The sequence below is a fragment of the Propithecus coquereli genome, unplaced genomic scaffold (genome assembly GCF_000956105.1).
Source record: "Propithecus coquereli isolate 6110/MARCELLA unplaced genomic scaffold, Pcoq_1.0 Scaffold42, whole genome shotgun sequence".
NCBI classification, from domain to species: Eukaryota; Metazoa; Chordata; class Mammalia; order Primates; family Indriidae; genus Propithecus; species Propithecus coquereli.
The window spans coordinates 9,726,150-9,753,838 of NW_012149952.1; the positions used below are offsets into that span (position 1 = coordinate 9,726,150).

Genomic DNA, 27,689 nt, shown 5'->3' on the forward strand with positions numbered 1-27,689 from the left:
CTGACAAGTCCTTTTTACAACTGAAGTCAACTTAGTCCTACCTATATCTGATCAAATTCCTACACCTAGATCAAATTCCAATTTATTAGAGTTAATGAAGTACAACTGTAAACAGATATGAGAAAGAATGAGAACCTTAATCTTTGACTTCAAAGAGTATCAATGGTTACCATTTATTGAGCACCTGTTATATACCAAGCAATATGGTAAAAGCTTGTCATAATTTATGGCTTATTTTCACAACAACTCTGTAAGGTTGTAATTATTATCCCTACTTTGTAAAAGGGGGTTATATAACTAGTGCACGAAAGAAGTATTTGAATTCAGATCTGTTTTGACTCCAAAGACTACTTATTCTGCCATTTTGCCTTCCACTAAAATATCAAATATAAAACTCTAGCTGAGGAAAGGTAAGGTTATGTGACTGGTCCCCAAATCAGAGAGACCAGCAACCATGTTAAAAGAGAGCACATAATAATGTAGGAGAAGAACACAGAATTTAGAATTCAGCATTCTTGGGTCAAGCAACTCCATTATATAGTATTGGCTTAACTTGCCTAAGTTATCAAATTCTCTTAGTTTTAGTTTCCTCATGGGATTAATATCACCTTTATGAAGGGATGCTGGGAAAATCAAAATCAATACAAATATGTCTGCTTGCTACATAAGAGACATTCAAGAAAAGTTAACTTCTTTCCCTTTAGGTTATTGTGAAAGGGTGGTAGGACACATGAAAACATATTTGAACAAGCTGACAGGTGTTACCATTCTCTTGATTCTTGTTCACAAGGTGCAAATCTGTGGCACTGAACCTTATTTACAGTGTTCTGTGAAGAGCCTAGGTGATGCTGGAAGAAAAGACAACCAGCAAGCCTGGGAGTGGTGAGGCCAGAAGCAGAAGCAGAGGCACAGGTAAGCATAAGATGCTCTATCTCAGTGGGCAAGCATCAGCCCATTATCTACACTTTTAAGACCTTACATCTGAGTAGATTTTAAAACCTAGAAGCAAATGCTGAAGGCAACTGGTTCTATCTTTTCTTTTCTATTTCGTCATAGTGGTTGTTGCAGGGGAAAGGGAAGAGTTGGAAATTGGTTTCTATTAATACGACTTATTCTAATTCTGTGTGAGTGTGTGTGTGTGTGTGTGTGTGTATGTGCATGCATGTGTGTTCATTCATTTACTAAGTGTCTAACCTGGGGAAACAGGGGTGTGGCAGAATAGACACAGAGCCTACCCACAGAGAGCTCATTCTCTAGTAAAGAAGATCCATGCAAATCAAAGAACCACATATACACATGTACCACTGCAAACTTCATAAGTGCCAGAAAGGAAAAGCACAGGTTCCCAGCAGAAGAAACACAGTGGACCCTGGTTTAATTAAATGATTATATTTCAGTTAATTGGGTTCAGAACTAATGCTAAAGAACTTCAACCAAAGGAGTGGAGCATCATAAGCATTCTGATCACCTTTCAACATTTTTGTTCTCCTTCCTCTACTAATGCAACCCAATGGAATCAGAGTCTCTGTTTGTTGGTTCGATCGAGAGGCTGCTACATTAACTCATTCAGACCACTAGAGGACCATTTAGAAACTGTATACTATATAGTCTTAAATATATATGTACACATACATACGTGCACACACACACACACACAAAGAGAAAAGAAGAAAACACAAAAAATATTATAAGAAGTTGTCTGTGAATGATAGGATTATGAGTGGGCATAGGAGGGCGTTTTGACAGTAATTATACTTATATTAAAACATAAAAAAGCATGTGTATGTGCCAGATATGTAACATTCAATACCACAAAGCAAAGATATATTTCACATACAATTATGCTTATAAATGAACAAGAGGAAATAATAAAGACAATGGCTACCATGCAATTGATTCCTACAGGCCAACATAGGGCTGAGTTCTTCACAGTCCTTATCTGATTTAACCCTCTTTAATTAATGGCTCAGAGAGAAGTGACTTGCCCTTGGTCACAAAGAGAGGAAAGAGCAGAGCCGGGACTTAGACCCCTGCCTGCCTGAAGCCAGAGCACATGTCCATCACACTATATCCCTCTGCTTCCCTCCTAGCCCTTTCAGGAGGGAAGGCTGAGTGAGAGGTTATAGGGCTAGCCCAGCAGTCCAAAAAGGCTGGTACCTAGGAGGCAATTAATAATTTGAATTTGAATTTAATTGGGAAAAAGATATATACTGATTTACCTAACTCTTTCACCTGCCCTTCTCTTTGATCAAGAGCCATGTCTATTTGGAGAATTCATACAGGCAATCTCCTCCAAGAACTTCTACCCTCTAGTTAGAATTCATCTTTTTCAACCCCACACTCCCATACAGAGGTGGATTTCCTGTGAAGCTAATGAAACTTAAACTACAGGGACCCACACTTGCACGCCCTCTCTCAAAAGAACCACAGGCATTTTGTATTTTCAATTTTGTCTTATTTTTTTCCTAAAGATAACCACCAAATTGTACAAGCTTTGATCCCCACAAAACCTGGTTCCACCCCTTTTCCCCATAGAAAACTGCTAAAGTTTTTCTTATAGCATTTCTCCAAGGATGCCTTGTACCCAAGTTATTTGTGCATAAATATCTTGGTTTCTGAATTTTGAGCCTCTCGAAGGTTAACATGAGGTGGTTTTTCTTTTTGAATCTCCTATAATACCTGCCTTGAAACTTGCTCAGCAAATGTTTTCTAATTAAAGACAAGAGAATTCTCTTTCAAGAAAGAAAACTGGAATTGAGGAGACTTCCCATGACCATGAAGCAAAATACACAGAGGCTATGTAACATATGCAGAGCACTGTGTTAAGGGCACAGGCTGTGGAGCTGTACTTTCTGGGTTCGATTCCTGTCTCTCTCATTTATTGGCCATGCTGTTTTAGACAAGTTGCTTAATCTCTCTAAGCCTCCACTTCTTCAGTGGTAAAGTGAGGCTAACAAAAGTATTCACCTCATAGGGTTGTTGTGAGATTTAAATGAGATAATATAAACAAAACAATTTAGAATAGGAAACTTTTCATTCATCTCTCACTGACGTAGTACATGATCAGAAAAGAGATTTCTAATCCTCACTCAAGCCCTCACCTTTCTTCTCTCCATACCAGCCTGCCTACCCCTACCTAGACTCATTCAAACCCAGCCAAAATGCCCCCAGAGCCTGCACTCTTAATCATTACACTCCATTGCAAAGGAAACTAATGGCGTGAAACCAGTTGTGCCTTTGCTAGTAGGCTAGATGTGAGCCGATGGAGCCTGGAACTGAAACCAGAGGAGGAACTAAAATCAGAAGGCATCCGTATGTGATAAATGAGACACCTGAGACCCAGAGAGGGTAAAGGGGAATGGAATGTGCGAAAATGACATGAGGAAATATGAAGAAAGAAATAAGACCTGGTGACTGAAAGGTGGGATGAAGGAAAAGGAGTACAAATGTGTACCTCAGTCCCTGGAAGCATTTCACAGTCAGTAGAAGGAAAGGTGCTTTTAATTTCCACATTGCCACTTCCAGCTTAGAGGAAAATTGTTTCTACCTCCACTTTACTGACAGGAGAATTCAAATCTCTCAAACATATGCTTCATTACTCCGATATCAGGTACTGCAACTCAGTGAGACAGAAAGAGGAGGAGGAACATATGTTTTCAGAAAGTAAACAAATCCCAGTCGGGGAGGGGTGGGGTGTAATCACTCTAGGCAAAAGTGCTATTTCTCCTGGAAGCTTCTAGAGGGCAAGGACAATTTCCCTTTAATTTGCTTTGTTGGGCCCACTAGTGAGAAAGGTAGGCGGTGGTGATGACTGCGATATCTGAGATCCGAACCCTATAGAATCAAAGGCCATGGGCTGGGGTGAAAAAAGGTTCATCTGCATAATCTCCTCACCTCACGGTTGGCCCCAGAGCAGTCACCACCCGCACACTGAGTCATTTTTCTAAGCTCTTTTTATTAAACAGTTTTCAGCCTAATGACTGACTTTTCTAAATCAATAGAGGGCACAGGAAAGGTTTATAACTCCCCCAGCCTCTGACTCTGCTAGAGCCACATAATTTTGAAACAGAATTGAATCCAAAAGTTCTTAGTTTAAAACTGAAATGGCTTTAAACACCCAGTTCCCAGTTGTTTTTCCAATAGCACTAATAATTAAAGAATTGCATTTTTTAAAACTTTGTAACCAAAGTATGTCTTTGAGTCAGTGCCATGAAAGTCCACTAATTAAAGCCAGCATCTTCTGGGCTCTGATGAGAAATTCACCCTTTTATAATGGGATTACTAGAGCTTTGCTGTACAGATGAGTGGTTTGATTAATAATTTACATTTTTGAGGATATATAACCTCACTCATGGTCATGGTCTGCATTCCTGAAATTCTTCTATTCGGTTTAATGCTATTATATTTAGCCCTGGCAAATGAATTAAGTTCTGATTAGACATCAATGTAATTGTTCTCTCCTGTATGTTATTTTCAGTGAAGAAAGGGTTGTGACAGACTGGCCAGCAGTTTGAGCAGGAGACACAGTGGGGCTCAGCCTGCACAGAGCTGGAGTGTGGGCAGGAGAATTGTCAGGCTAGTCAGGGGGAAAAAATTGTGAAATGGAGAAAAATGGCTCAGTGCTCACTTAAAACCCCCACTACATTATAAAAACTAAATTAACAAATGATTGAATCTCAAAAACATGTTTATCAACATTCAAGGAATTATTTAGTCACATATTAACTGTGAAGGAAAAAAGCTTTGCTTGAATAATGTCCCTAAACAGTTATTTCAAGCAGAAATGACTGGAGAAATTGCTCTGAGCTGATGGAAAAGGGTGTTCTAACCAAGGTCAATTTTATTTAGGGGGAGTGGGGGAGACAGGAATCTGACAGAAAAGAGTATAAAAACTGCCAAGAGCTGATGGAAACAGAAAACAAGGGAGAAGAGCAACAGAAGCAGCCCAGAAACACTGCCCTCCTCCCCATTCAGAGACGTCTTTTTCATCTCCTCCATAGAAAGCAGGTAGAAGAGAGCAAGCCTGCCAATACCAGGTGAGGATCAACTGACGATCTCTAGCCTTAGACCCACCTTTTCCTTCCCTCTGCCACGATAGTGTGGACCAGAGAATGCAATTATAACATGGCCTGAACACGACAAACCTTCCCTGATCTAGCCACTTGTTCATATGTGAAATATACCAGATACAGGGCAGAAGAGAAACTTCGGGAAGTTGACAAAAGGATTGCACCGGTAGTACTGACATTTCAAACAACACAGCTTCACATCCAAGAGTGCATAAAATAAACCCCTTTTTCAAAGAGTCCTTTGCCTAAATACTCTCTCACCTGTGTGCTAGAGCTGTTTGTATATATATCATCTGTATGTGGCAAAAGTTGTGGAAGTACATCATGAACTCCAGCCTTGTCTAGGTTGATGTCTGTAACGATAATCTATCATTTATTTGGCACCACCTGGGCTGAAATAGTGAGCTGTCCAGATAATACATGCATAGGGTGTTTTACGGTTTTCAAGACACTTTCACATACGCTATCTCTGCTTTATAAGATAAGCAGGACTTTAATTTTTATCCCAATTTTACAGACAAGAAAACTGAGGCTATTAGAGTCTAAATAGCTGCCTCAAATAATAAAGCTCATAAATGCAGATCTATAATTCAAACTTAGATTTTCTGATTCCAAGTCTAGTGTTTCTTCCATTGTTCTTAAACACCAAAATATACTTTTTAGCCATTTAAAATGGAAATATTAAGAATAGGACAGTGAGCATAATTTGATCTTTCCTTACTGACTTGCAACTATCATTATGAACATGAATTATGGGACCTACTATAGTATAGTAGGCTACTGAGGCATGAATGGATATACCCCTCTATTAGATGCCCCCAACTGCCACATCTAGTGAGATCTTGAGTCTACATTTAGGTCCTCCACCCTTACTGTCAATTCTAACTTCTTGCTGCTCATATATGTACCTTCCCTTAGCAGTCTTCCACAACCCTTCTACTTAACTGCGTATCTACTACTGACTAGAAAGCCAGAAAATCAAGCTTGTAAAGATGGTACATAAATTTAGAACAGTGGTAGGCTCGAAGCAAGACCCAAAGAACTCTCAAATTAGTCTATATACAACTATACAAGCAGGAGCTCTGTGAAGGTTTAGGTGTGCAGAGATGTTTTCTGCTTAACCACTATTTTCCCTTTCCTTTCTGTTCAAGTTGTAGGATAGGCAACTTCCAGGAAAAGTAAAGTATTGCTGCACTGAGAAGGCTGTTCTCACTCAATGTCAGTGGCACCTGGGGGAAGACTAGAATCATCCAACATACAGAGAAGATCCGGACTCACCCCAAATATTTCCTGATATTACAAGGAAAGTCATAATGAAATTCTGCAAAGAAAACAGAACTCAAGGCTTGAAGTGTAGTGGTAGTGGAGATATGATGAAACTTCAAAATTCTATCCCATTTTTCCTCACAAGGACCACAAATGCTACAACTTCTTAATTTTGTTTTATATCAAGTACACCAAGAACCAGGAAAGCCATGTCACATGATGGCTCTAAAGAAGCTGTGGCAACAATGAGTTTCCTCATCTGTAAAATGGAGATACAGACCTCATAGTGCTGCTGGGAAAATTAAATGAGATAATATGTAAAAGTAAGCATTGTATAGTAGGCACCTGATAAATCTTCACTATTAATATTATCATCATAATTATTATAAGGTAGGGGAGAGGAAAAGGAGAAAGAGGAAGGAAAATCTACTTTTAGTGCAGTTTTTCAAAAAGAATTAATTAAGCAGAAACAAAAAACGATTGTGCTGCCCCATTTTACTAAGCACATCTAAGTAAATTAAATTTGGGAAACGAGGCAATGCAAAGATTGAAAATAAAGAACAACTTTTTTAATGCTTCAATCATTATCAAAACAGCATTAGCAATAGAACACTCCAACCACTGTAGCAAAAGGCCCCAGGCTTATTTTTGAGGGCAAAGGCTTCCTGCAAACTAAGACATAAAATCCAAATCGAGGCAGTAAGGATTGCTTGTAGAACTGTGCACGTATTTGCAGAAAGCACTCACTGCTTAAATACCCCCAATGTGGACTAGTGAAGGAATCCTAAAGAGACTACGGATCTAGGCCAAGATCAAGATGAGCTTTCCTCAACTGCACACATGGTGGAGAAAATAGCTCACAAAAGCTGCCACATCAAATTTCATATGAACAATGTATTGAAGAGATTTTCTTACTAATTTGGTCTATCAGAATCTTGGGGAGGGGATGTGTTTTAGGGAAAAACACAATTGTGTTTTTAATTCATTTGAATTTCAATTTCAATTCCAATTTTAATTCATTGGAATAATAAATAATTATAAGAAAAAACAAAGTGGATGCTCTCTTTTTCTTAGCAACTAATAATACATCATCTTGTAGTGGTCGCTGATTTTAAGCCTTGTCTCTCCAAATGTTTGTTACTGAAAGGATTTGGGAGCAATGTCTCCTCGAGCATGGTATAAGTGCCTTGAGGTCTGGGACCACGGTTTATTTTTTCTTATGGGGTTTATTTTTTCTAAAAGTGAGGCAGGAAAAGAGTGAGAAAAGGGAGCAAAACAAAATAAAGAATGAGTGTATATGGTGACAAGGCAGAGGGCACCAGCAACAACAAGCTCAGACACCATTTAGCTGTCCCCATGTTCCTGTGCTTCTTCCCATCCCCACAATTTGAGAAAGAAATTAAATTTGTGTGTGTGTGTGTGTGTGTGAGTGAGAGAGAGAGAGAGAGAGAGAGAGAAACTAGTAGGTGCTGCTTCCACTTTCCATCCTCTGTTCACAGAACTAGTGTTCAGCCTCCATGCTACAGCAGCCATATCTGGAAGCTAATCCGATCAAAGTATTGCCAGAACTTCTTTTCTCTTTTAATATCATGTTGTTCCAGACCTAGAAAACACAGTATGCAAAGTACAGGACTGGACAGAGATATAAATGTTGATTCCCGGGGCCCTCAGATGGACGGCCGCATCTGCTACTCTGCATGTAAGCACACCACTGGGATCACTCTACCACCCTCCTCCAGCCAGGCAATGGTTGTAAGGTAACATCTGTGAACTTGATTATTCTGGGAATTAAACAAATCATTAATACTCCATCCTAAAGAAGCACCTTGATGCCCCAAAGAGTAAGATTCAGCTCTCTGCTTCAACCCAATTCTCATGTCACATCCCTTCTTATCACTCCACTTTCATCCAGCAGATCAACTCCAAAACCAATCTAAGAAGTACATGAATGGTACATGTATTTTTAAAATCGGCCTAAATTATTCATTCTATCACCAAATCGTCAGTCTCAACAAACTCTTCACAAGAGTCTGACTGCATAAATAGGTTAACAAATACTTCAAGCTTATATATTATACTTCATATAATCAACGTACATCCCCTGAGGCTTTGACCCAAGAAACTGTTGTGAATGTATGCTTTATTAGCTAATTTGAATAATTTTCTTAGCTAATTTAAAGAATTTCATTATAATACACAAAATAAGCTATAATCAACCCACCTTGCAATTCAAAGAGGTTAATTCTTATAAAGGTGCCAGAAATCTAAAGCTTTACAATGTCAAGTAGTCAGAAGTGTTATTTTTCTATCTGACACCAATCCTCTCTTTTTGGGGTGAGAAAAGGCCACTGATTCTGTTTCAGGAGGGATAGAAGGAAGCCTCAATATCCATAATTAATTTTCCCAGGGACAGGAGGCAGCCCACTGAGGTAGTGAAAAGCATAGACTCTAAAAGCCAGGCTTCCTGGGTTCAAATCCTGCCTTCACCATTTATTTATTAGTTGTGTGGCCTTGGGCAAGTTATTTAACCATTCCTTAGGTTTTCATCTATAAAATGGGGATACTAATACCTACTCATAGATATAGTGTGATAATTAAATGAATTAAAACATGTAAAGCACTGAAAAGAGAGCCTAGTACATAGAGCCATATAAGTGTTTGCTATCATCACTACCACTACCACTACCACCATCATCATCATCTTGCTAGCTGGGTCTTTGAATTAAGAAAGGTACTCCCCATCCTGCTCTGGTAATCCTATAAATTAGCAAGGAGAAATGTAATTTCTTACCAATTCGGACAATGCCTCAACAGCTTCTTTCATAGTCATACACAGGCATGGTAAGAACTGAGATTCACAAAGAGAGGAAAGGTAACCACTCACACAAACGGGAAAATACCAGGCCAACAAGCCAGTTTCTCCCTTCTATATCCAAATGGTCCTAGTGGTCAGAAGGAGTTTATGTGTGTTTCACAAGTATCTAACTCACTCCTGGAGAAAACTGGGCTTAGTATTTAAGGAAACCTTTTTCATTTTTCAAACAAGTCTTAATGGACTAGCTGAAAGTATTATTTATTCTTTCTACAGAAATTTATAACCTTTACATACAGGTAAACAGAATGTCCTTGGACAATGATTTTTGACAATACCCACCTTTCCAAAAACTGAAATGAAGCTCCTCTAAAAACTGTTTTTCTTTAACGAGAATCTCTCACTGGGAGGTTTTTTATATCAAGCACTAATGCTGGAATAATAATTTATAAATTATATTTAGCATTTGAAAGCCCAGCACCGAAATAATGATGCCATTGAGCAGCACATCTAAAATGATCCCCAGAACTCACCTTGGAAAACTGCAGCATTTTGAATAATTAAGAACTTGAGCTCCATACTTGCAGACTGGAGCAGTTGTTCCATGTTCAATCGTGCTGTTAGTTGGTATTTTTCTTCCATTTTTCTTGAGCAGCATGTTGGGCCCTTGGGGAGACATACTTGCAAATCTGATCCTGAAACAAACAAGGTTTTCATGTTTCAGTAAGCAGAATCTCTCTCTCTCTCTCTCTCTCTCTCACATACACACACACACACACACACACACACACACACACACACACACACACGGCAAACAGCAAAACAATATGTATCTTTTAAAATACAGTAAAATCTTCATTACTCAAAATTAGCATTTATCTTAACTAATCCTTGCTTCCTCACAATTGTCCTTAAGACTGATTCTTTTTGAATAGCCATCAGAATTAATTGCCTAGGTTTGACTCATAAATTCTGCATAAACTAATTTATAGCACCAAATACACATCATTGAACACCAATATTTAATTTTTCTGTTAAAAGATCAATCTTAACTCCTATAATTAATTTTTTCTGATTATAATTTATGAATGAAAAGATAACCAAGAAACAATTTTCAAAATTCCAGTTATGATTTCCAAATGAAATGTATGTCTGGCCAACTCAATGTTGCTTTTCCAGATAAATGATCAAAAACATCAATATCATATCAAAGCTATGTTGTTATTGTCATAGTTTTAACCAAAGGTCTGAAGCAAGATGCAAGTCATTCAAAAAATATTTATTTGGTGCCTAATATATGCCAAGCACTGTGGTATATAAAGTATTTTTAAAAAGTATATAAAGCATAGTCCCTGCCCTCATGGAGCTTACATTCTGGGAGACAACAAACAAAAGCATAAATGTAATGTCAAGTGGTGATAAGTACTATAGAGAAAATAAAACAAAGGAAGGAAGGAAAAACAAACTGTGTATCCATACATTGGAATTCTATTTAGCCATAAAAAGGAATGAACTATTGATACATGCTACCAAATGGCTGAACCTCAAAAATGTTATGCTAAATGAAAGAAGCCAGATCAAAAAAAGTGCATACTCTATGGTTCCATTTATATGTCTAGAAAATGGAAACTAATCTATAGCGAGGGAAAACAGTTCCATGGTTGTTAGGGGAGATGGAGGCCAGGGAGGTGTGGGAGGAAAGGTATAGAAAGGGTAGTGAGGAAACTCTGGGGAGTGATGGATATGTTAACTATTTTGATGGTGGTGATGGTTCCATGAGTGTATACGTATGTCAAGATTATCAAATTGTACCTTAAAATATGTACAGTTTATTATGTATCAACTACACCTTGATAAAGCTGTTGATTTTTTAATTTTGAAAAAGCAAAGTAAGGGAGATATGGAATGTGGTGGTTGCAGGGACTATTCTATTTTATATAGGGTAGTGAGGGAAGGCTTCTTTCATAAGGTAACATTTAAGGAGAGGTGTGGAAGGTGAGGGAGAATTTTATGATTTTATATCCTCTACCAATATTAGTAAATATTAGGGCTCAATTAATATGAAGTCTAATCTCCTTCCTTCCTGCAACTCCTGTTACTCAAACTTTCTCTTCAATAAGCATTTGTTGAGTGTCGTCCATGGTGACCATGAAAATGTGCATCTCAGATCTCCTACTGTGGGGAAGTATAATTGACTAATGGTCCCAACTGCTGCCCTCTGAATTCGCCACCATTTTGTGCCTAGGCCACAGTCCCTATGGACTGCTCCCAGCCAATGACTGAGCATAGCAAAGATATTAAGTCCTGTGACACAGGACTTTGCTCACAGGGGACTTTGGCTTGAGGACTCCTCATCGACCTCCAAAACTTTCTTAAAACTGCACTGTAGTCTAGGATTCTTCCTACTCATCCTTCCTTTCTTTCATTTCTCCTCCACAGGGGTCCAATCTGTACTATGGTTTGATGGCTCTTCCACCCTCCTCACTTTCCTTCCATAAGTGTTTTTCCCAATAAATCCCCTGCACATCTAATTTCTTATTGGATTAGATGCTAATCCAATTGGCATCTGCTTCTCAGAGGACCCAGTCTAACATATCTTCTATATACTGGGCACTGTGCCACATGCTGGAGGTATAACTTTGAACAAGAGTGATTTGGCCCTTACCTCCAAGAAGCTCACTGTCTAAAGAGATTAGCAAAGATAAATACCTAGTGCACAGGTAAGTGAGCACCATAAAGCAACATAGGTAGGATGATAAAATGTGTATATGGGATATAACGATGACTCCCCCAAAGTTTCATAAGGTCCTCAGCAAAGTAAGGTTCAATAAGTCTTACTGAAGTAAGGCTAGAAAACATATTCAGACATTTTAGGCAGATTTTCAACAGAATTTTTTTTTAAAAGGAGGAGAGACTAGTTAGCCTTAAGTTACTAGAAAATTTATTTTTATCACATCTTATTTCCCTAAGAATTTCAGTTGATGATGTCCTTAATGTATGTGTCCAAGTTTTCTTAATTTACCAATGAAATTCACCAAGTTTTGTTTCACGTGACATCACTGTTGGACTCTAGGATATTGACTCCAAGTTCTCCACTTCGTCCTCCTCAAAGGGGTTGCTGACAAAAATAGTAAAGGAGAGCACAAATAATACATATCACCAAACCTAATCCAGCACTGCAATTCATGGTACTGGATGGAAAGGTGATATTTAATGTCAAAATACAATTTGAGGTCTGGAGACACAGAGTTCAGATTTATCTCCTATAAATGTCAATCTCATATACAAGTCTTAAACTGATTTTAAATGTGGTCTAAACTTAAAGGTTTTATGATTATCTTCAGAGAAAGAAAAAAAAAACAGAGCTAGTTCTAGCTCACTGTGTTCTTTCTACATAAGGTTACAAAATGTAATGCTATTCTAAGAGCAAAAACTGATGCAGTTTATTGGACCAAGAAGTGAAAGAATCCCCTTGGGGAAGAGCAGCTAATCTAAATTTAAACAAGGTTGGTTAGGACACACATGTAGATATGAAAAATCCTATATAGCAGATACCTTCCATATACCAAGTTCCTGTTCATTTAGCAAGGTTTTATTCACTTTTTTGGTAAACTGATGCCTAGGTAGTATGTGTTTAAAATACCTCTATTTAAATGAGTTCATAAAATTAATTGTTATAATTAATTTTATAATTATAGATTATAGATAAAATACTTTGTGTTTCTAAATTTGCACTGGTGATGACTTCCAGTTTTCAGGTTGAGTTTATTTGGCAGGGTGGCTATTCGCATTGTTCCTATTCCCACTGGTGGGAGTTATAAAAGGGCTCAGATCTTTTATCTGTAAAGTGCTATGAGTTGCTCAGACATTAGAACAGCAGTCCCCAACCTTTTTGGCACTAGGGACCCGTTTCATGGAAGACAATTTTTCCATAGACCGGTTGGGGGGTGGTTTCCATGTGATTCAAGTGTGTTACATTTATTGTGCAGTCAAACCTCTCTGCTAATGATAATCTGTATTTGCAGCTGCTCCCCAGCACTAGCATCACCACCTCAGCTCCACCTCAGATCATCAGGCATTAAGTTCTCATAATGAGCACATAACCTAGATCCCTTGTATGCGCAGTTTACAGTAGGGTTCATGCTCCTGAGAGAATCTAATGCCACCGGTGATCTGACAGGAGGCGAAGCTTATGTGGTAATGCAAACAATGGGGAGCAGCTGTAAATACAGATGAAGCTTCCCTTGCTCACCCACCGCTCACCTCCTGCTGTGAGGCCAGGTTCCTAACAGGCCATAGACTGGTACCAGTCTGTGGCCGAGGAGTTGGGGACCACAGCATTAGAAGGTAACAAATTGTTGCTCAATATACCCAGATAAGCCCAGGAGTGACTCTTTGAATTACCAAGACATGACATCAGTTTGGTTTGCCTTTGATATGGTAATTCATAAAGAAACTTAGAGCTCGCATAGTGCACCCCTTCCCTGAGTTGGTCAAGTCTCATCATTGTATAAACTACCACCACTTCAAGAATCAATTTAGCCAAAAATCTTTAAAGGAACAAAACATCAAATGAGAATTTTTGGGAAAGCATGTCAGATGTCATGAAGAAAGGTGTATGTTATATACAAATATAAGTGGCTGTATCGCAATATTTATCCTCCCTCCCTGTTATCACTGCCTGGTTAATCAATGAACTGGTACAATTGATTTGGGGCTAGAGTTACCTATAGATTTGAGAAAATAAAACATCCAAAAACTGATTAAGAATTCAGAATTCCAAAGCAGGAAGGGGAGAAATATATGCCAAAGGGAAAAATATTTTGTTTTAAGTAAATTTCATATAACTCACAGACCAGCTTTAAAAAAAATCCCCATTACAAGACAGCATAAGGAACAAAGAGGGCCAGGAGAGCTAGACATGCCTAAATGAGATGACAATAATGAAATATAACCATTTCAATGCATGGACATGTGTGTGAAAGAAACAAAACAGAAAGAACACAGAAAACAGAAAGAAATAGTAAAACAATTGAGAAGGAATCCTCATCAACTAAACAAAATCTTACCCTGGGAACTGAATTCCAAATGGAATGAATAAAAAGTAAAACCAAGAGCAAATGACTAAGGAGGTAAACCGAGAACTGGTACATACTTATATGAATAAAAGCAGAAAAATCAATTCAAGAAATAAAATGCAAACTCCAAAGACATAGTAAATGGGAAAGCAGTCTTTAAATACATGAGGAACAAAGGGAGGTTAAAGGAAAATTCCCCTTTATTAGATGGAGAGGAAAAGTAATCATGGACCACAGTCATCAAAGAGGGGTGCTCACTTTTTGGGGGGGGTAAAAATTGAATTCAACTGGGAAAATGGGAATAGAGACAAGCAATATAGCCTGGGATGGAGATAAGAAGAAGACTTAGCAATTGACTATTCAAATGAGCCAGAAAGGTTCAGTTCTTTAGGGCTTAATAACTTGCATTCCCAGATGCTAAAAAAAATGAACTGAAGTCATTAGAGGGCTGCTAGTTCCCATTTATTTTGAAGGATTAAAAAGTACCTTCATACTATAATCTCCTCTCCTAGACTATAAGTTCCTGAAGAGCAGAGAATGACTCCCATCTCCTTTGGGATGCCCCGTCGATCCCATTCAGCCCTGTGCACATAGTGTTGAATTAATGAGGGCTGTAGAATGAGAACACTAGCAAAAAACTTTGTGTCTGTCTGTATCTATAAAGAGGGAATGCAGTCAAATGCTCTACCACTGAGTTATACCATACCATGCCCATGGGTCAGCAGAATCAACATTGTTAAAATGTCTATACTACCCAAAGTGATCTACAGATTCAATGCAATCCCTATTAAAATACCAACATCATTTTTTGCAGATCTAGAAAAAAAATTGTACGCTTTGTATGAAATCAGAGACGATCCTGTACAGCAAAAGCAACCTTAAGCCAAAAGAACACATGGGGAGGCAACTGTTTACCAGACTTCAAGCTATACTACAAGTCTATAGTAACTAAAACAGCATGGTACTGGCACAAGAACAGAGACATAGACCAATGAAACAGAACCAAGAACCCAGCTATAAAACCATCCTCATATAGCCATCTAATCTTTGACAAAGCAGACAAAAACATACACTGGGGAAAAGAATCCCTATTCAATAAATGGTTCTGGGAAAACTGGATAGCCACATGTAGAAGACTGAAACAGGATCTGCACCTTTCACCTCTCACAAAAATCAACTCACGGTGGATAACAGACTTAAACCTAAGGCAGGAAACTATAAGAATTCTAGAAGAAAATGTTGGAAAAACTCTGATAGACATTGGCCTAGTCAAAGAATTTATGAAGAAGACCCCAAAGGCAATCACAGCACCAACAAAAATCAATAAATGGGACCTGATCAAATTAAAAAGCTTCTGCACAGCCAAGGAAACTATCACAAGAGCAAACAGACAATCTATAGAATGGGAGAAAATATTAGCATGTTACATATCCGATAAATGGCTGATAACTAGAATCTACTTAGAACTCAGGAAAATCAGCAAGAAAAAATCAAACAACCCTATCAAAAAGTGGGCAAAGGACATGAACATAAACTTTTCAAAAGAAGATAGACTAATGGCTAACAAACATATGAAAAAATGCTCAACATCTCTAATCATCAGGGAAATGCAAATCAAAACCACAATGAGATATCGCTTATCTCCAGTGAGAATGGCGTTTATCAAAAAGTCCCAAAACAATAAATGTTGGTGTGGATGCAGAGAGACAGGAACACTCATACACTGCTGGTGGAACTGCAAACTAGTACAATCTCTATGGAAAACAGTATGGAGGTTTCTTAAAGAACTAAAAGTATAATTACCATTTGATTCATCAATCCCATTTCTGGGCATCTACCCAAAGGAAAAAAAGACATTCTATAAAAAAGTCATCTGCACTAGAATGTTTATAGCACCACAATTCACAATTGCAAAGATGTGGAAACAACCCAAGCGCCCATCGACACATGAGTTGATTAATAAAATGTGGTATATGTATACCATGGAATACTACTCAGCTGAAAAAAACAATGGTGATCTATCACCTCTTGTATTTTCCTGGATAGAGCTAGAGCCCATTCTACTAAGTGAAGTGTCACAAGAGTGGAAAAACAAGCACCACATGTACTCACCATCAAATTGGTATCAACTGATCGACACTTAAGTGCACAAATAGTAATAACATCCATCAGGTGTCGGGCAGATGGAGGGGGAGAAGGGGATGGCTATATACACACCTAATGGGTGCGGTGTGCACCACCTGGGGGATGGACATGCTTGAAGCTCTGAGTCAGGTGGGCTAAAGCAATATAAATAACCTAAACATTTGTACTCCTGTAATATGCTGAAATAAAAAAAATTTAAAATAAATAAAAATATTAGAAGAGGAAATAGAGACAGATGACCCAGAAATGTTTACATCTGTACACTTAACTTTGACCTTGGGAAAATATTAGAAAATACCATAAAAATCAGTTTCCAAGTATGTTGAAGATACACAAATAGATGTTTCACTTGAAGGAACTATGAAGTAATTTATTTCTGATTATTTTGAGATGATATTTGCTTGCACATTGGGTCCAGTTCTGGGTCCTACAACTGAAAAGGGATATTTGAGCTATGAAAGCTTTTGCATTTAGGGATTATTCCCATGTGTACCCAAACTAGGCACTCTTACCAGTTGCCTCCCCTCCCGGAGGCTAACCACAGATGATCCACAGAAGGCTCTCTCCTGAGGGATACTCTTATGTCAGGGGATCTCTTCAGGCTTCACTACCTGTGGCTTGGCCTTCTTGACCTCCATCACAGACTCTTTCCTTTGGGCCCAGTCCTTGCTCTTTTTTGGCTCCATTCAAAGACCTGACATTTTAGACTCCTCCTGGTTTCCCTTAGCCACCTCTCCTAGGACTGGGACTTCAGGTCCTCTTTGCCATGAAGTCCTAGGCTCACTGCATCCACTTGGATATCCCATTCCAGATCTGACCTCTGTCCATAATCAGAAGAGGAAAGCCAACAATGTGTATGGGGCTGTTTAAATGTGTCAATTCTATCGGATTTTATTTCAAGTCAGTAAGTATTAATGGCCTGGAGGTCAACATCATCATAGGCACTAGTGGGTAGTACAGAGCAAAGGCATTTATGGCTCCTTGGGTCAAGTTGCTTACAATTTAGCCCTAGCACCACCACTCGCTAGCTGTGCCCCAACTTCTACCTGCCTTTTTGCCCTTATCTATAAAATGGTATTATTAGTAGTACTTACTTTATAGAGTTATTGCAAGGATTAAGTAAGATTATACATGTGTAGCTCTTAGCCTTTTTGGTACAAAGTAAATATTCAACATATGCTAATTAAAATTAAAGAAATGAAAAACAATTCGTGCTGAGAGATCATACTTTCACACACAAAAATAGCTAGAGAACAGTAAAAGTTGGTATATGGTTATGTGATAAAATATGCAGTATATTTTTGGAGGTGATGGAAATAGTCTATATTTTAATTGGGGTAATTGTTACATGGGTATACACATTTGTCAAAACTCATTAAGCTCTTCATTTAAAATGGGTGCATTTTATTGTTTGTAAATTATATCTCAAAAAAGCTTATTATTAAAATATGCAATATAGACAATATTTACTAGATAAGAATGCTCACCAGAGGCTCTAGGGGTCAAAGAAGACTTCCAGGGGGAAGTGGGGTTTGAGCTAGACCATAAAGGATAAGAAGGATTTGAAGAGGCCAATGGGTTAAATGTGTTTGGCACAGTGGACTAGTAGGGCAAGGCTAACATGACTAGAGACAGGCTGGAATCTGGGGCATAGTTAGCTTATCAGGTAAGACAGGTGCAAATTTGAAGGGCCTTGAATGCAGGCAGAGGCCTGTGGGCTTGACCCATAGACAATAATGGATCACTGGAGGTGCTCAAGCAGAGGCGTAATATGACGGAGTGCTGTTTAGAAAGATTAGTCATACGGCTTGAAATTGGGAAATGGACTAAATAACCCCTCAAGGTCACTTCCAGGCCTCCGATTCTCTAATTACCTTTATTATGTTCTATATGTTGGTTATTTTACTAGACTGCAATTTTAGCTAATGACTATAAATTGTCAAAATCACATTAGAAAGCACATTAAAGAATAGAAAAAATATTAATGTAGACCTTGATCCTTACACTTTTCTAAGAGCAGATAAAGCATATTCAAACAGCAACAGAAGAGAATGAATCGTCAGGGCTCAGTAACAATGCAAATTGAAATCTTTTCTACATATATATACATACATATATGATGATTTGACACATTTCATTGCCAAGGTCTGCTTTATGAATGGCAGATTATTTTTTTGCTAACAAAGGTACATTGTGCTAAAAATAATAATGTAATATCATCATTAAAGTAATATTAAACAAAGGAATTAATGATATCCAAAACTGGTTGCTTCATGACTTGTAAGGAAAATAATAGATGCCTATTAAAATTATCCAAAGGATTAAGCACAGGTTGCTATACTAATGAACCAAAAAAAAAAATACATCAGGCATTTTTAAAAGATATTTTTTTAAAAAAGAAGACAAGTCAATTTGCCATCCAAAAATATTAACTAATTTCCTTAGCATATAATAGTGACTTGCTATTAGAATGACTCCTTTTCCCCTAATTAATCATTATCTAAATCAAATCCTACACGCTCATTTAATTTCTCACTAATCAAGATAGGAATACAGATGAAAGAAATGGCTGCATTTAAAACCGGTGAGGAAAGTGATGACTGATGGTGGAAGAAATCATCTTAGGGAACCTGGCTGAAGGTTACCCTTCTGTTTTTTAGCCTGAAAGAACATGACCTTGCAGAGGGCGCACCTGGGTATCAGGAGCTCAGACTTTAAATCAAAGACCATGCCTGGGGCCACCATAGACTCTGCCTCTGTAAAATGCAGACCAAAATGTCGCTACCACACTGGAGTACTGGGAGTTTAAAGCAACCCTGGAGATAAGCCATTCTCTAAGCCTGAGAATTAAAGAACGAATTACTTTTATCTCTACTGCCAACTGTCAATTAACTGCCTATCATTTCATGCCCAGTAAAGGTTGAATCCCCAGATCACTGCACTCTCCCAAAAAGAGGTTCTTTCTGGACCACATTCCCAACCAGCAGTCAACATGGGCTCTGGGAATACAAATTCACTGATTATATTCAGCCTGCCAAAGTGGTGAACGATTCATTCATCTAACATTTACTGAATGCCTACTTTGTGCCAGGGACTATGCCCAGCCCAAGGAATACACTAATGAACAGGACATGGTCCCTGCCCTGGAGTTCACAGATCAGTCTAGGAAATGGACTCCCAAACTAACTCGAAACCTCTAAGTCATTCTGGATACCTCACTCACACTCATTCGCTATAGGCAAATGTCACTAAATCCCTCTGATTCTATTTTTCAAATTTCTCATTATTCCCCTCCTTTCCATCGCTGCCTCATCACCTTACCTCCTTTCACTTGGACGACTATGCCAGCCTCCAAACTGGCCTTCCTGCCTCTATACTCTCTTCTACCCAAGCCCCCGAGAGATATTTCTAAAGTATGAATGATCAAGTCATTCTACTTCTCTAAAAATGTCTGAGAAAATGGAGTGAGAGTATAGGGATGCGAAAGTGGGTGGCATGTTCAGGCGCTGCGAAGGAGAGAAGGAAAAGTGAAGTGGTGGAGAGTGGCAGGGGCCAGATGAGGATGAACCCTGCTACAAGGTGAATCCTAGTTATCTTTGGATTGGATTCCCATAGGAGAGGATGTTCATGGGAGCAGGAGATGCACTCCAAAAGCTTTCTGTCCTTTGAATCCCCATAGCACCCTCCATCTTTTATAAAGACACTTCTTACATTCTCTAACTTGCATCATGATTATATATGCATGCCTTATCTCCACTAGATTTAACTTCCTTGAGGGAAAGACCCTTGAATAACTCATCTTTGTATCTCAAGGGGTCCACTGTGGTTTGGGTTTGATGCTGTCCTTTTTCACTTGGAGGCAATGCCAAAACTTCAAGAGTTCGGTTTTAAAAGAACTGGGTCATATTAATTGATGCTACTAGAGCAACTTTTAGAAGAACAGAAGTATATTCTTTCTTTCTTTCTCTTTCTCTCTCTCTCTCTCTCTCTCTCTCTCTCTCTCTCTCTCTCGCTCTCTCTCACACACACACACACACACACACACATCATTGACTACTTAGATGGGGAGGGAACTCCCTAATAAAAAGAAAATTGGGTCGGAGAACAATGCCAGCTACTCTGGAGTTGGGATGCAGAATCTTTTAGTTTAGAATTCTGCCAGAGGGACTAAGTTAAGGTAATATTTCTGTCTCCCCTAGTCACTTCTTCAATAATTGTTATTCTACTCAGATAAGTAGCTGAGATCCTGTCTTTCAGGAGATGTATAATTTTTATTTTTCAGATACAATCCTTAAATATGCAGACTTGAGGCATAGCTGAGAATTTCAACACCCTAGGCCCAATCTAAGCGCTAGGCCCCTCCCCCGTGTATGAAATCACATCAGAGGGAAAAGAGCTCTTTCCTACAAAGGCTAAAATATTATTATCTGCTCTACTACCAAATCATCTGTGTGACTTAACCAAGTACCTTCCCAAATCTGGGCCTGTTTTCTTCAGAGATTGGACTAGAGAGTCTAAGTTTCCCAACTGTACGTCAATCAAAATTCACTGAGCCCATTCTAGACTGGGCATTGGGAGGACACAAAAGCAGCAGAGGACTTGCTTTTGCCCTTTCAGGAAGGTTTTGTCAATAGCACTTGAATATATACGTGATAATGGATATGGGGCTGAGGCAAAGACCAACAGCTCAGCCTTTATAGTTCTGCGTCCCAAGTAATAACCACATGCCCCTGTATCTCCAGAGACCAACAAATGCCAGATGGATTGCTGATGGGATGGCATGCAGTGACAAAGTGAAAAACTCTGCAATCAGACAGACCAGGGTATAAACCCCAATTTAGCCATTTAATAGCTGTGTAATCTTAGGCAAGTTAATCTCTGAGCCTCAGCTTTCTTATCTATAGAATGGGGACAATAACACCTACTCTCAAGGTGGTTGTGAAAATAAAATTAAATTCTTATTTAATGCTTCCCAAAAATATGCCCCCATTTCCTGCTTCCCTGTTTTGTTCATGTTATTTCTGTCCCTAGAGTGCTTTTCCCCTAGCTTTGGCTATGAAAATCTTCTCATCCATAAGGTCTCTCTCAACGTCTCTTTCATGTTTTTTTCTCATCTCCCCTCCAAATAAAGCCCATGAGCCGTCATCTCTCAGAATCTTCAGCACACTTTGTACCTCTCTAACACTGTGTTTTACAACCTATGTTTTGTAGCCATTGGAATAGATTTCTTATCTGTACTGTTAAGTTGTAAGTTTCTGTGGGCAAGAACTATATCTTGGCCATCTCTGTATTCTCTGACATGGCATAGTGCCCAGTATATAGTACATACTCAATAAATGCCTGTTGAATTAATGAGCAAATACTAGTCAACAATGAGAGCCTGCTTCCTAAACATAGTAAGCTCCCTGTCTCTTGAAGCCTTCAAGCACAATTTTGGTAGCAATATCAGAGATACCACAGAAAGGACTCCTGCACTAGTTAGGAGGCTGAATCTGATGACCTCCAAGGTTCCTTTCTCTCTATGTTTCCATAAAGGCCATACTCTAACTCGCTAATGGTTGTCACTGGTACACTCTGATAATGCATCAGAAGAGAAATTTCCCACAGCCATAAATGTTAGAAATGGTCCTTTTGTCATAAGCAAGTATGACAGCATTTCTTCAGAGAATCTCATCTGTGACAACTATATATTTACCACTTTGCATACAAGTTGTACCTAAAACTCCATATACCTGAACCTAAAAAGGCAGTCTTTTGCTTCATAGATATTTTAGGCATCCAAAACTCCTTGTAGTTGATATTTCAGGAAACCACAAAGACTCGGTAGAAAGCTTCAGTTGATTGAAATGATACCATTGCCTTGATCCTACAGATCCTGTGAAAAGGTTTTTCAGGTGGATAATAAGCAACAATTGCCTTCCCATGGCTAACATGTTTAGAAAAAATACTGTTTTCAGAAAAGAAAGTCCAATAAGAGTCATGAAGTAAAACATAAAGGCCATGCTGAATAACGTGGTAGCCTGTTCTGTTTCAGAATTCTTCTGATCCAGGGTGACCTGCTAAGTCATTTTACTCCCCAGGTTCTCAATTTAACCACTTGAAAAATGAGTTAACAGCAGTTGCCACCCACATCCCAGGAAGCACGCTAACATTTTACAACTAACTTTAAGCTTCCTCAAACAAGTTCCGCTCAGAGAGCTCTGGTACATTGATATGATTCATGAGGCCCCACATAGCTCTCCTCTATAGTGGGTTGAATTGTGTTCCCCAAAAAGATATGTCCATGTCCTAACCCTTGGAACCTGTGAATGTGACCTTATTTGGAAAAGGGGTTTTTACAGATGTAGTAAAGTTAAGGATCTAGGGATGAGGTCATCCTGGCTTATCCGAGTAGACCTAAATCCAATGACAAGTGTCCTTATTAGAGACACACAGAGGAGAGACACAGAAAGAGTAGAAGGCTCTGTGAAGAGGCAGAGATTGGAGTGATACAACCACAAACCAAAGAACGCACGGAGCCACCAGAAGTTGAAAGAGTCAAGGAAGGATTCTCTCCAAGAGCCTTTGGAGGGAGCACAGCCCTACTGGCACCTTGATTTTGGACTTCTGGCCTTCAAAACTGTGAGACAATAAATTTCAGTTGTTTCCAGCCACCCAATTTGAGATAACTTGTTATGTCATTCTAGGAAACTAATATACCCTCTCTCCCCCTCTACCCCACCTAAACATACCTGCCTAATAATGTCTAAATGTTTCATCAGGGGTGAGTTACTATTTTGGTTAAGCCATTTCATCAGGTGTCATCTTAAAGTGCAACACTCCTTGAGTAATGCCCTCATGTTTCAAGGCTAAAGAGTTTACTTGGGATCTTCCTCCATCATAGGAAAAGAGGTAGCTTAGGACATCTGGACAGGCTCTAGAGGAGGTGTCAAAAAGGAGAAAAAGATCAAGAAAAAGATCAACAGGGACCAAACCCAAATTTTATGTACAGTCAGCCCTGAGAAAGTAATATTGACAGAACCCATTGACTATTTCTTTAACAGCAATAATCCCATTTTATAAAAAGGAAGAAGCTTTGCAGAAGCAAAAATATAATCATATTGCCTCAGTTGTTGGCCCATATTCCAGAAAGTCTGTTAGAAGAGTGCTCAGATCAGTCTAAATGCCTCATTCTCATTGCTCAAAAACATCTGTTTTTTTATGCTTACCAAATTAGGCATATTTTGAATATATGAAAAAAAATTGCTTCAAGATATTAGCAACTAAATAATCACAAAGGGAGCTGGGCAATAATGAAATATGCCTATCAGTCTGGGCCACCAGCCCAACCCTGAATTTGGTAGGAGTTTTTCTTCATATTACCCCTGCCCTAGTCTTCAGTATTTCTGGAGATGGTGTTTAACCAGCTCCCAGGCAAATCTTCCCATTGCCCAATTGCCCTTACTGTTAAGATGCTTCTTCCAGCTCTAATGGCTAACCTAAATTTCAGTTTCAAGCCATTGCACCTTGTAATTACATTCTCAGCCACTGTAAATAATCTGTGCCCTCTATTATATCTTTCCCCTTTCCCTATAATAGGAAACTGTGGAAAAGGGAGTCAGTTGCCTTGTTAGTACAACATACACACTGCACCTGAGCAAAATGCAACCAAAAGAAAATCAAATACTCACTCTTGATCCCTAAGTGAAAAGAAGTTATTTCCTTTTCCCCATTCTTCAGCTTATCTGAGTGTCTACACTGACGTGCTCTAGTGCTGTCGCATTTATGCCATCTTGGGGAATAGCTGTGTAAATGCTCCAGTAATTTTATACATCTTCGACATACTGTTGTGTTAGAACTCGAGGATCTGAAGGACTGGGAAGGACAGATTTTCCTCCTCCTCCTCCCACCCTCATCTAATACGAATCAAAATCCTCACTAATTGGCCCTCCTCCTGCATATCATTGAAATCTAGACTTGGTGGCAACCCCTTTCTGTGGAAGAGATTTAATGGAGGAGAAAAGTTCATGGGAGGGGAGTTGGCAAGCAAACCACTGCAGAGCAACTATAAGAAACTTGGAGACACAGGAGTTTTGGGTAAACTGAGGTTAGAAGCTAAAGCATATTGTTTCAAAAACACCCCCCACCTTACACACACACACACACACATTGGTGAGTTCACTTTTCCCTGAACCAAATGTTTTCAAAAATTGAGGAAAATCTAAGTTATTAACACAACACACAAAAGACTTTTCAACAATGCTCAGTAATAACATTTTTTCCTTCTTGCTTTCTTCAGGAGCTACAAATAACAAAAATATATTATCCAATCAGATGATTTGGGGATTTCCCTTCCACTCTCATGATTTTACTGAAAAACTAAAAAATTGCTGATACTAACTTCATCCTCCCATCAAGCTGTGGGTGATTCAGAGACAGAGCTCTCCAGAGCCCAGTGTGGGCTCTAACAGGCAGTGCCAGGAGGGCTCCAGATCAAGCTGAATGAACTAAGCCTGGATCTAGGGTCTCCCTATGGGTTGCTAGTCTTATAGCTCTTGAGACCACAACAATTTGCTTAGGAATATCTGCCTTATTTAATTTTTACCTTTTTTTCCCCTAGGGAGAACTGAAATAAAGGGAAATGGTGACACAGGAACTATGGGGCCAATTATCCTAAACTGTGCTGACTACGCATATCAAGGGAGTGCTGGGTTCAAGATAGCTGATGCCACAGTGGGCTGAGGCAACAATGGAAACAGGTTGATAGAATCACTGAGGAAGTTCAACTCAAAGGATGACCTTCACTAAACAGGAAAAGAAATGCCCATGACCCCAGGCTGCTGGGCTGCATTCGTGATGCAGCATTCCCACCGGTTCAAGCCATTGGTCTTCCCATGCCCTCCTCCTTGCCCTCAGCATATATGGAGACACCTCCACTCCTGGCCCACATCTGTCTACACATCTGTTTCCCCTACCAAGAGCAGGGAGAGTGGAGTATTTGACTTTGAATCCCCAGCAATTCATACATATTTGGTTCTCACAACTGGTTTCAGGAGTAATTCCTAGAAATGCTGAGCCCATCACAAGAGTAATGATTAAGAACATGGCTCTGAAACCAGACTAACTGGGTTTAATTCATTTCATAGCTCTTTGATCTTAAGTCACTAAACTGCTCTAAGCCTCAGTTTCCACATCTGTAAAATGGAGGAAATAATGCTACCCACCTGGTAGTGCTGTTGCGAGGATTAAGTGGGATGTTGCCCATAAAGGGCTTAGCACAGGGCCTGGCTCAATAAATGTTAACGATTATTAGCACCACCCCCACCACAGGTGCTCAATAAAAACTTGCTGAATTGAAGTCACACCAGTGGGAATGACTAGCAGATGTGAAGGCGACTTGGGCTTCTTTTTTGTTTTAGCTTTTCCCACCTCACTCTATACCAGATGACCTCTTGATTTTTTTTTTTTTTTTTTTTTTAGAAAAAGGATAGAATGGGGGATACTTAGGCTATACTTTTGCTGATATTCAGTTTTTCATTCAGTGCAGAAAACCAAGTCTGGCAAAGTCAGGCACATGATTTTCCAAGAAATATGACAAAGCTATTAAAAACTCTAAAGTTGTGTAATGAGCATGAATCTGAATACATTTAAATTTCCTCTAGATCCAGTAATTCCAGCAACATCCTTATATATTTCCAAAGTGTGCTTTTGAAACTGTGAGGAGACCAAGGTCCTAAAAGACAGCAGAATTTCTTCAAGGGTGGGGGTGGGGAGGCGATACACAATTGTCATGAAAATTAACCCCTGAAAATGCACAGGTTTTTATTACCAAAAGGATGCCTGAGGAGATTACTAGATTTTTAGGGTCTTTACTATAAAGAGAACAACCTGCATGCCTGAAATAATTAAGAAGAAGAGACTCAATTATCTAGTAAACTGAAATTTTAAACCACCCTGCTTACCTAAATGAGAAAAGCTGCTTAGACTAAAGCGTCATTACTTCTATTTAGACAAGCCTTAGCAAAGATATACAAGGAGCTAAAGAATGGGACCCCACATTCTTCCCTAAGCCGCAACAATGCCTGTTTATGTAAATAGGATTTTCAATAACACAACAGAATCTGAAAAAAATGTTTTCACTATTGTTTCTGAAAAAAATGCAAATGCAGAAGATGAAAGTCAAGGGGCTTTCATTATAATGGGCACTGAATATCCTAAAATATTTATTCTATGTGAGTCTGAGCCTGGATTCCAAGTGGATCTAAGAAATAGGCAATGACTATTTCTCCTTAAAAAGTCTGAGTACAATATGAGGAGGCATAAAGGTTTCTCTGATGCCATGGCAAGTTAAATGAATATTTATTTTTAAAAAGTTTAAAAAGAAATAAAAGTAGTAGTAGATATCTATTTACCTTTATTTGGCAGACCCTTCCAAAATCTGGGCCAAAATATAAATATTCTTGCCTCCATCATCATCACTATCTGATAATCAAACACTCCTGCATGACCATAACAACCTCCAGGCACAAACTAAAAGCTCATTAAAGACTATATGAAGGCTATTTATAGAACTAAACAAAGAAGGAAAGACCTATTAGCAAAATTAATTAGACTGTTCATACTTTTGACAACTATTACTGTTTGTTTCAACTCAAGTGTCTAGCTCCTTTACTGACAGGTATTGATGACTATAGAGATACCACATACCTAGAGTTTTAAACTGACCTTGTAGTTTTTTTGGTTCAAGGACTCAGGTTTTGACCTATACTCTGTATATCAGCCTTCCTGTTGCTGTTTAGGCAGCTGATAAGAGGCAGAAATCCTTCTTGCTCATTAGGCCATTAGCTGATGTTAAGCAAAGGGCTGGGGAGGGGTATGCTCAGTGGCCCAGAGGAATGTGCTGGACTCCACATATAAAGCGAGCCCCAATTTGGGGTTAAGAATTTAACCTTAAAAGGCTGACAAGTCATAAATTTGCCTGAGGTTCATATATATGTGTGACTTTCACAGTTTATATTTCCTAGCCAGGACCCAAAGTCAAAACATGCCCCCTGATTAATGAATGGTACTAATTGTTATTCCTGACTTGAGAACATTAGTCTTTATCCATAATATTTTCTTAAAAAACACACAATCTCATACCTAAAACTCTCTGGCTTAGGGGTGTTTGGATGACTAGTTAGAAAAAATTAGGAAGAGGAGCCTAATGTTATCTGTTACTTGGTGCTACCATTTTGGTAGTCAAGATTGACTCAAAGCTTCCATTTCTTTGTGTCCATCAAGCAAAGTGCAAAGGAATGTCCTCCAAATCTAAACATCTGAGATAAAGCAACCATCTGC

At 38.8% G+C, this 27,689-nt stretch overlaps 1 protein-coding gene across 1 annotated transcript in view; it reads right to left on the minus strand.

The window, feature by feature from the left end:
* The window catches only part of GPC3 (glypican 3), a 428,110-nt gene that overhangs the window by 386,165 nt on the left and 14,256 nt on the right, over window positions 1-27,689 (minus strand). Inside the window, exon 2 of the mRNA XM_012653413.1 lies at window positions 9,681-9,842. Within this exon, the coding sequence (XP_012508867.1) occupies window positions 9,681-9,842 (162 nt within the window). The remainder of the gene's footprint in view (window positions 1-9,680; window positions 9,843-27,689) is intronic.